Source organism: Nicotiana tabacum, chromosome 3 (assembly GCF_000715075.1).
Source record: "Nicotiana tabacum cultivar K326 chromosome 3, ASM71507v2, whole genome shotgun sequence".
Lineage (NCBI taxonomy): Eukaryota > Viridiplantae > Streptophyta > Magnoliopsida > Solanales > Solanaceae > Nicotiana > Nicotiana tabacum.
This window is the reverse complement of record NC_134082.1, coordinates 204,319,055-204,329,236: the sequence shown is the minus strand read 5'-3', so window position 1 is coordinate 204,329,236 and position 10,182 is coordinate 204,319,055. Positions and strand designations below refer to the sequence as shown.

The window sequence follows — 10,182 nt, the reverse complement described above, 5'->3', positions numbered from 1 at the left end:
ATGCGGATTCAAAATTTAAATTTAATAGGTTCAACTTATTGTATTTTTAACTTATTATATTGTTAAAATTATGAGTTCACTTGTAATATTTGTTAAAATTTTAGTAAGTTTTTACATATATAATCATATTTCGTATCGAATGTTAAAGTAAAGGGCTACATTCGCCCCTAAATCTGTGTCATATAAAGTTACCTGCTATCAAATCAGCAAAGCAAATGTGCAATTGAGCTCGAGAAGAGCTCCAATGGCGTGAGTGGTGACTTAGAGGAGAAGACTGGAAGTGAAAGCATTTGCAAGAGGAAGGAAGAATGGATTTGGAAATGAAAGTCTCAATCTCATTAGCTCAACTAAAGTGTATACATATATACAATGCAAAGCAAAAGAAAAACTAACGGAGCACAAACCCAAACTAACTGCTAACTGACTAACTAACTTTAGGAAGGCTAACTAACTCAACTAACTGCTTGGTACTACTCGTAATGCTATATGTACAACTACCCTGACCAAATATAAATAATACAATGCAGAATGTCTGCATTCTAATTCTAATGATCTCAATACCCCCCCCCCCCAAGTTGGAGGTGAAGTCGTCACTGCCAACTTGCCGAGAATGTTGGAATGTTTGATCCCAGTTAATGTTTTAGTAAGAATGTCGGCAAGTTAATGATCAGTCCTAATATGATGTAGAGAAATGAGCCCATCCTATAGTTTGTTTCGAACAAAATGGCAGTCTACCTCAATATGATTCGTTCGTTCATGGAATACTGGGTTCCTTGCTATGTGAAGTGCTGATTAACTGCCACAGAAGACTTTAATAGGACTGGAGAAGGGGAGTGTGAGCTTTTCAAGTAGCCTTTGTAACCACACTAGTTCACCAACCACCTTTCTAATGGACATGTACTCTGCTTCAGCTGACGACAAGGAAATAGTTTCATGTTTCTTTGATTTCCAGATGATAGGGCTATCTCCCAGTAGGACAACATACCCAGTAACTGACTTCCTAGAGTCTGGGCATGATGCCCAATCAGAATCACAGTATGTTCTTACTGTATAATCAGCATTCTTGGAGAAGAAGACTCCTAGGCTGGGATCAGCTTTCAAGTACCTCAATATGTGATATGATGCCTTCAAGTGTGGTTCCCTTGGATCTTGCATGAACTGTCTTAGATGTTGAACACTAAAACAATATACAGTCTTGTGTTAGTTAGAAAATTTAATTTCCCAACCAACTTCCTATAGCAGCTAGGATCTGACAAGGGAGCACCTTCTTTTGCTTTTAACTTCACACTTGGATCAAGGGGAGATGATAAGGAACTACAGCTGAGACAGTTATACTCTTTTAAAAGGTCAATGACAAATTTCTTTGGGAAATGATGACTTCATCATCTTTATAAATAATTTCAAGGCCAAGGAAGTACTGAAGTCTCCCTAGATCTTTGATTTTGAAGCTATCATGTAACAAATTCTTCAAAAGCCTTATTTCTTCAAGATCTGTTCCTGTGAGTATCACATCATCAACATATACTACTACATATACCAAGTATGCCCCATTCTTTTTGTAGAACAATGAATAATCATGCATGGAATGTTCATAACCTCTGGAGCATAGTGCTTCTGTCAACTTTGCATACCATTGTCTGCTAGCTTGTTTCAAGCCATATAGAAATTTGTTTAGCCTACAGATTAATCCTGGTTCAGATACTACTACTCCAGGAGGGACCTCCATAAATACTTCTTTATTCAAATCTCCATGAAGAAAAGCATTGTTTACATCTAGCTGAAACATGTTCCACCCTCTTTTGACTGCTACAGCTATGAGTCCTCTCACAGTGGTCATATTTACCACTGGTGAAAAGGTTTCTATGTAATCAATTCCCTCTTGTTGTGTGTATCATTTTACTACCAAACGAGCCTTAAACCTTTCAATATTTCCATCAGCTTCACTTTATACACCCACCTGTAGCCTATGGCTTTCTTCCCTGCTGGTAGTGGGACTAAATCCCATGTGTTATTGGCATGAAATGCCTCAAACTCTTGTGTCATAGCCACCTGCCAAGCAGGATTAATAGTTGCTTCTTCATATGAAGAAGGTTCATTATCTTGACAGACACTTTGCATCAAAGACTGACTATCATGGATTAGAACCTCAGGGGAAACAGAATGATGGTTTGACAATGGTGCATTTAAAGATGGTATACAACTGTTCGAGTGTAGTTTAGGTACATTATAAATATAATCATCCAAGTATGCAGGTGTTTTGATTTCTCTTTGGGTTCTTCTAAGACAGGGATTATTCTGGTTACTTCTTGAGGAGAATGATTACTCAACACTGGTTCATTAAGGTTTGATACTGGAGATGACTCTAGAAATGGAAGACTATCAATAATGTGATTGTTAGGAGATGATGTGGATGTGATACTAGCAGGTGATATTTCATTGTTACTAACAGGTGACAGTTAATTGTCCATGTGACTTGCACCATCTATATTGCTTTCTATATTAGTTTGAACATTGTTATCAGTGTCATCCACAAAGTCAATAAAAGGAACACATTTTAGCACAGAAGGAAAAGAAGAAACATCTAGAACAATTGCAAAGGGAAAAATATTTTCATGGAAAGATACATCTCTTGAGACTTGAATCTTCTTGGTAGCAAGACTCAGGATTTTATACCCTTTGACTCCAAAGGGATAGCCTATAAAAACATGTGGAATAGCTCTAGGTTCAAACTTGTCCCTATGGACTCTAGGTACTGTTGGGTAACATAAGCAGCCAAAACTTCTCATTTGAGAGTATGGTGGTTTCTTTTTGTATAGGATTTCAAAGGGACATTTGTTTCTAAGGTATGTAGTAGGTAGTCTGTTTATGATGTAAGTTGTTGTTAGTACACATTCTCCCGAGTATTTCAAAGGCAGTTTTGACTGGAATAAGAGTGTCCTAGCCGTTTCAAGCAAATACTTATGTTTTCTCTCCACCACACTATTCTGTTATGGTATGTATGGGCAGGATTTTTGGTGAATGATCCCTTTTGACTGAAAAAAGGTGTTACTTTCTGTATTGGTAAACTCTACGCCGTTGTTTGTTCTTATGGTTTTTATAGTAGTCTTGAACTGGTTCTCTATCATTGAAATGAAGGCTTTAATGACTTGAATTGTATTGCTCTTGCATGCCAAAAGGTGTGTCCATGTAGTTCTGCTGAAGTCAACAACCATAGTGATGAAATACTTGTAGTTATCATGAGTGGTAGTGTGATAAGGTCCCCAAAGGTCGACATGCAACAGTTCAAAAATACTACTAGAATTATTGGTTCTTTGAGGAAAGGGTAGTCTGCTTTGTCTGGCCATAGGACATATTAAGCACACAAAAGGATGTTTAAAAGAAACGGTTACAGGTATAGATGTTATTCCCTTCATTTTCACAAAGGGCACATACCCAAGTCTATTGTGCCACAAAATATCATTCTCATGGGATGTATGGGAATTCAGAGAAACACAATTTCTGGCTTTATTTACAGATGATGGAACATTTACATCAGTGTTACTACTAGCAGATGCTATTTTATTCAAAAGGGGACTATATACACATGGAAAGTAAGCATCTTGGACATCACATGGGTGAACAGACAAGCAAGGAACAGAAAACTTGGTTGTAGTTGAGGAAGAACTAGTATCTCTGTGTTTCAAGCATTGAGAGCACAAGAGGTAAAGTTCATCCTTGACTTTACCAATCTCCAGAGGCCTCTTCAGAGAAGGGGCCTGCAACATACAAATACTATCAGTGAAGAATGCAATTCCTCTGAGGTGTAAAGTCAACAAATGAATAGAAATGAGATTGTATTTAAAAGAAGGGACAAAGAGGACTTTGTGTAACACAATCCTAGGTACAATTTTCACACTTCCAACTTCTATTACTTTAACTTTGTAACCATTTGGTAATATGACTAATAGGGGATAAGGTAAGACAGTAATATCACACATTGAAGATTTATTAAAGGTCATGTGGTTTGAGGCCCCTGAATCTAGTATCCATGTATCAGTCTTAGATTTAAAGCACCTACATGACAATTTACCAAAGTCAACTGAAGAGGTACAGACTACAATACCTGCAAAGTTGGCAGCTCCAGAACTCAGGTTCAAACTGTTGGGATCCTCCCCTCCACTACTGGTTTTGAAGTGTTACAGCAAGCTCATGAGTTGACCCTATTATTCTTTGGTGAAACTCATTCCCTGACTCTCACTGTGGTGCTCACCCTCACCTCCATTGTTAGTCATCATGTCAGTTAGAGGACCATGGACATTTGCTACTGCTCTTTTTCCTTTATTGAACCTGAAACCTTGATTGGGATTTTGAAAATTCTGATTAGCTCCTTGAAACCTTTGATTGTTATTTTGGAAAGGCTGGTTAGAGTTCTGGAAGCCTTGAGGGTATCCATGGAGTTTATAGCATTTATCTTTGGTATGTCCTGGCTTTCTACAATGCTCACACACAGGACGAGGTCTACTATTGGATGTGTAGTTATTTCCTAGGTTATAATTGGTCTTGAAAGTGGGCTTCTTAGAGGTATTGACATTCAAAGAGGTAGACTCGAACATCAATTGGTTGCTAGGTTTGATCTCTCTTTGTTTCTCCTCTTGAATCAGCAAGGAGAAGGCTTGGGCTAAAGATGGCACGGGATTCATCATGAGAATTCTTCCCCATACCACAATGTACACTTCGTTAAGTCCCATAAGGAACTGGATCAATCGTCTATCTTGTTCAGCTTTGTACATGTTCTCCTTGGCTCCATAAGTACAATTACAACTGCATTGTGTTTTTGCACTTAAAGTGCTAAATTCTTCCCATAGTTTCTTCATCCTAGTATCGTACCCAATGATATCCAGTGTTCCCTGCGACAAATCATTTATCTCTTTCTGAATTTGATACAGCTTTGCACTATTCGTCTGATCATAACGATCCTCCAGTTCTTTTCACAACTCGACAGAATCATTAACGCATTCCACACTATCAGCAATTTCCTTCCCTAAATCGCATCTCTCCCATAGTCTATACTTTGGAGATTCTGAATCTGGTTTCTTACAATCACCATTAATGAAACCTAGTTTATTTTTAACTAACATTGCTCGAAGCACACCCCGTCTCCAAGATCTGTATCCAATCCCATTAAAAGGGACTGGTACCAACATTACACCAGGATTATCCGATGGATGCATGTATAATGGACTACTTGAGTCAATAGTGGACTCCTTGCTTGAGTCCACATCGATGTGTTTGATTTCTTTATCATTAGCCATGAGGATTACTTAATCAACAATATCTGAGATGCGAAAAGGAAAAGAGAAACAGAGATCTAAGAACCTTAGTTTTTCGCAAAGACGGAAATTACCTGCGATTGAGAAATGTAGATCGAGCTAATGATGATCTATACCAATCTTATGCGCGTAGGATCAACTGCACTCTGATACCATATCAAATCAGCAAAGCAAATGTGCAATTGAGCTCGAGAAGAGCTCCAATGGCGTAAGTGGAGACTTAGAGGAGAAGACCAGAAGTGAAAGCATTTGCAAGAGGAAGGAAGAATGAATTTGAAAATGAAAGTCTCAATCTCATTAGCTCAACTAAAGAGTGTGTGTGTGTGTAATGCAAACCAGAAGAAAAACTAACGGAGCACAAACCCAAACTAACTGCTAACTGACTAACTAATTTTAGGAAGGCTAACTAACTCAACTAACTGCTTGGCACTACTCGTAATGCTATATATACAACTACCCTGAACAAATATAAATAATACAATGCAGAACGTCTACAGTCTAATTCTAATGGTCTCAATACCTGCATTAATTGTCTATCAAATAATATGATTGCGTAAATATTTTTTATGTTGTCAATACATAAAACTTAAACCCAATTGGATAATTGGAAAATCAAACCAAGTTGAGTAATTGAGCGCATATTATTCTCTAAATAATGAAAATATGGATAGGATTGGGGAACATGGCTTAGAAAACGTGGGCCGGGTAGGCACCAATTGGACCAAGCATTTATACCCGACCCGAATACTGAGTATATTCTTCGGGTATATAGAGTTGGCGCCAACGGTTGGTTATACAGTTATACGGAAAAACAGATCAGACATCACCGAAATGGCTGCTGGGCCTTCCTTTTTTGAAGCAATAAATTTACCTAAAATAAAACCCTTAAAACTGATTCTTTTTTTTTTCCCCTCTGGTTTCTATTACTTTTTTTCTGAGCCCTAAATCCTTTGTATTTTCTATTGAAGTTTATCCTCTTAGGAAAATTATAGAATTTCATCTTTTATTCAAATTCGAATTCATTGAATTTTTCAATCTCTTACCTCACAATATTGAGGGGTAAGTAGCTGTATCTTTTTTTATCTTTGGATTATCATTAGCAAAGAAGATACAGCTAATAATCAAGATTTGGTTTTGAGGATTGGTGGGATTATAGGTAAATTCAATTGTTTTTTGCTCTTTTTCTTTAGCATTAAAGCTCATTAAAAAAACACGAATTTCTGTAAAAAAAAATTAGAGCCTGTAAAAAGAAACTGAACGATTTCTTTTATTTTTTTGGCTAGGTGAAATTAAATTTGAATCATGTATATGATTGAGCGTTGGAATAAAACAAGTCCAAATAGGTGAAATTGAATTGAATGATATTTCCTGAAGAGGTGCTGTTATTAACGAGCACGATTAACAAGAATTAGTCAGGTTATTGTTTAAATTGCTCACGATATGATGCTTTATGTTGATTAAAATCCAGATTAAAGGATTTATGATGTTCATTCTGTTTAGCAGATTCCAGGTAAGGAAATTAATTGTGTTGCTATCTCATCCAAGAATTTTAGAGATAAAATGTGTAAGCTTTTTTTGGTTTCAGGCTTTTCCAATTTCCAAGAATGTCAAAATGGCCCTTACATTCCCACTTTATTAAGTGAAACAAATCTGGTAATTAAAATGTATTTAGTTCTCTGAAAGAAAATTATAAAACTGGAAGAAATAAATTATAGACAAACTTTATAAGCACAGGCATTAAGTTACAGTAGTTTCTTATCACATTTGTCCAGAAATATCAGTAGGTTATTCCAAAGCAATGTTTTACTCCTTACTTACCTTTCAATGTTTTTTGCTGAACAAGTATTTGTGCTAAACTTCATAATCTATCAAATTCTGTTTTAATATCCGGCATTTCTGTTTCAAAAAGTATGATCCCATAGCAAACCAATATGCATTTTGTTGAATTTGTTCATGTTGTGCAGGAGAACTATTACTCGAACTACGTTAAGTGCTGAAGATTTCTATTGATTGGACAAGAAAAATAAGAAATGGAGAATTGGAGTAGTGGTAATAAGCCTTTAATGCAACACCCTGAGACTAAACATGAGGATAGAAAACCACTTATGGAAGTGAAAACAACTGGTTTATATCCTTCCTCATCTTCTCTGTCATCGCCTTCTTCATCTGAGGATTCATTGGAACTAAATACTAGTCGAAAGGACCCTCTCGGGGATTTATACACAAAATCTGAAAAAGATTCTTCTTTATCACCTAGTCCAGCATCTTCGTCTTCTCCTGATGTTCCTAATCAGACACCACAGTGGAGCATGATAAGTGCATCTCCACGTGGTGAAATGGAGGCTCCGCCATTTCCTGATGAATGGAATGGAGCTAACCCTTCGCCGATGAAGTCTCCTCCAATACATACCATGGGTCATCCTCCGGGTTATGACCCCAATCGTATTCCATCGTCTGTCTTCTCAAGCAAGCCTAATAATCCTATGGAATGGAGTACTGCTTCAAATGAGTCATTGTTTAGTATTCATATGGGAAATAACAGCTTCTCTAGAGATCAGTTCAACATGATGTATAGATCTGGAGAACTAACTAAGCCAGAAGAATGGAGTAATTCTCCGGCCAATCCATATAATGCACAACCTGAAGTTAAATCCAATGAAAAGAAGAGCCTACCTCCAAACCTTCCCCTGCCTCTTGTAGAAGTGGCAACGGATAAAGAGGTAAAGAGTGCAAGTGTGGTGGAGGTTCCCGCTATGCAAGAAAAGATTGTCGAATCCCCCAAAATAGTCTCTGTGGAAAACCATGAAAATAACATCAAAGAAAAGACATCTAATGTCGATGAAGTTCAGCATACGGCCTCAGCGCCCCACAAGTCAGATGGTAATGTTGTTCCCCCGACTGAGGCAAGTCATGCTTCTTCACCCCGCCTCTCCAATGAGAGCGGAAACAGCAGCAGTTCCTTTGCTTTTCCAGTGTAAGATCTCCTTTTCACGACTTCCATATGTCGCTAAAATATTCTCAAAAATACATACTTTTTCCCCTTCGTCAAGTTTGAGGGAATGCACTGCACTATGGTTTTCTTTTCTGCTTCTGTTCGTGTGGAGGTATCTTGTTAGCAGATTGCATCTAAAACTATCCTACATATCAATTTTGTATGTTTTGATTCTAAGCACAAATATCGACAAGTTTTCTCTTTCATGGGCCATATGTTTACTTGCTTCATGATTCATAGATCTTTTGGTGCTCAGTTTACACATGCAAGCTTTCTTTAAATAAGCATTGCAAACTTGTAGAAAGTTTATTGTGTAACTTTTTGGTCTATGTTCAGTTATAAAATTTTGCTTAAAAGAAAAATAGTCTCGTGACATTTTAAGGCATTTTACTTTGACAGATACGTCTTTTTTTCTATGCGTTTTGAACTTAAAGAAACATATATAGAAGTGCAACTGATGGCTTTATTGAGAAAAGGGATAAAACAGCAAGAACTTCTCTGGTGGCTTTTACCTTCTATTCGTCTTTGGATCTGGACTTAACCATGTTATCGTTTTGCTAAATGTGTGGTCGAGTATAACCTCTACTTGTTTTGTTCTTCCGTTGTCTACTGTCTCTCTGTCTCTCTCTCTCTCTCTCTGATAGTGTGCTCGCTTCTCATTCTGCTAAAGTTTCACATTTAAGATGATCTTGTTAGTTTTTTTATTTTCAAGTTTGGGTGAAATGTGCTCTGCCATTGTTCCGTGCATGAAATATATTTGAACTGTTTATAATTACTTTTGGTTCATTGCAGACTACTTAATGATGCTGGGAAAACTGGCTCACTCAAAGCACCTTCTGCTAAAATGGATAGACCTCAACCTCAACCTCAACCAGATTCACAACCAGAAGTGCAGCCACAATCACCACCACGATCATGGCCACAATCACAAACACAGTCAAAACAACCAGAGTCACAGCCTAAATTGGCAGCGACCACTTGGTTTTCTTGTTTCTCTTGCTGGCCACGATGTTGTTGATATTGGCTTTATCCTTGCCCTTTGTACACAAGAAGGCTGATTAATTTGTACTTGATCAAGGAGGACTCCTGGTTGGGTTAAGGGAAATTAGAAGTAGAAGTGTTTTCATGGTAAATTGTAAATTTTCTTTTGGCATGTGAGATAAATGTGAGGGCATCTGGTGTTACGTTTAATCCACAGAGGTCAATAGTATTTTACGAAATAGTTCAGTCTTTAAAGAAGTTTATCACAACTAATATTGGGAATGCATGATAAGCTATATGGGTTGAGTTTTGACGCCCCCGTGCTTTGGTCTAGGGGTAATAGCGCAACACGTGATGTCATTACCTACATGTCACGGGCAGTGGCGGAGGCAAGCTAGTGGAAATTGAATTGGTGACCTCATATAAATTTTGAACCTCCTTGACCCACTGGGCTATGCTTTTGAGCAGTGTCAAGGGATTCAAAATATGATATGCAGAGGTCAAAAACAGATTTTGTGTCTCCTAAATCTGCCCCTGGTCACGGGTTCTGTTACGGTAATTTTCTCCTTCAAAATACGTGATGTTGAAGGGTTGGACAACAAACATTTTGTGTTTGAGGCTTTGAGCCATTTCTAAATTTTATTAGGCATAATATTTGTAGCAAGTTATTCTAATGGAAGCATTAGTTACTATTAGAGTGAAAACTAAGTAGAAAAGGTTCGCATGTCGAGATTAATTAATAGGAGTATCGATTAGTATCGATTATTGGTCGAGGATTGTAGCAAAACGAAACCCTGAAAAGACAAGTTACTTCGTCCAATGTGAAGTAACAAATTGAACGTTGAATTTTACCTCACCATATGCCCCACGCACATATGGACAACATCAAAAACCTGTCAG

The 10,182-nt window shown here is 37.5% G+C and overlaps 1 protein-coding gene across 2 annotated transcripts; it reads left to right on the top strand.

The window, feature by feature from the left end:
* Window positions 1-6,122: 6,122 nt before the first annotated feature.
* Window positions 6,123-9,491, top strand: LOC142161779 (uncharacterized). Of its 2 annotated transcripts, XM_075250425.1 has the most exons (4): window positions 6,129-6,465; window positions 6,593-6,725; window positions 7,274-8,283; window positions 9,094-9,491. In XM_075250425.1, the coding sequence occupies exons 3-4, from the start codon at window positions 7,340-7,342 to the stop codon at window positions 9,317-9,319; spliced, it is 1,170 nt and encodes a 389-aa protein (XP_075106526.1). In that variant the 5' UTR covers window positions 6,129-6,465; window positions 6,593-6,725; window positions 7,274-7,339; the 3' UTR covers window positions 9,320-9,491. The 2 variants fall into 2 exon arrangements, with proteins under 2 accessions (XP_075106527.1, XP_075106526.1); XM_075250426.1 differs by lacking the exon at window positions 6,593-6,725 and having other exon boundaries at window positions 6,123-6,465.
* The last annotated feature ends 691 nt before the right edge of the window (window positions 9,492-10,182 follow it).

What these genes read in the sequence shown, in the direction of transcription:
- LOC142161779 (XM_075250426.1), top strand. Translation starts at nt 7,340, where the DNA reads ATGGAGAATTGGAGTAGTGGTAATAAGCCTTTAATGCAACACCCTGAG. An exon ending in AGTTCCTTTGCTTTTCCAGT is followed by an intron (nt 8,284 to 9,093) that starts GTAAGATCTCCT and finishes GGTTCATTGCAG; the next exon opens with ACTACTTAATGATGCTGGGA.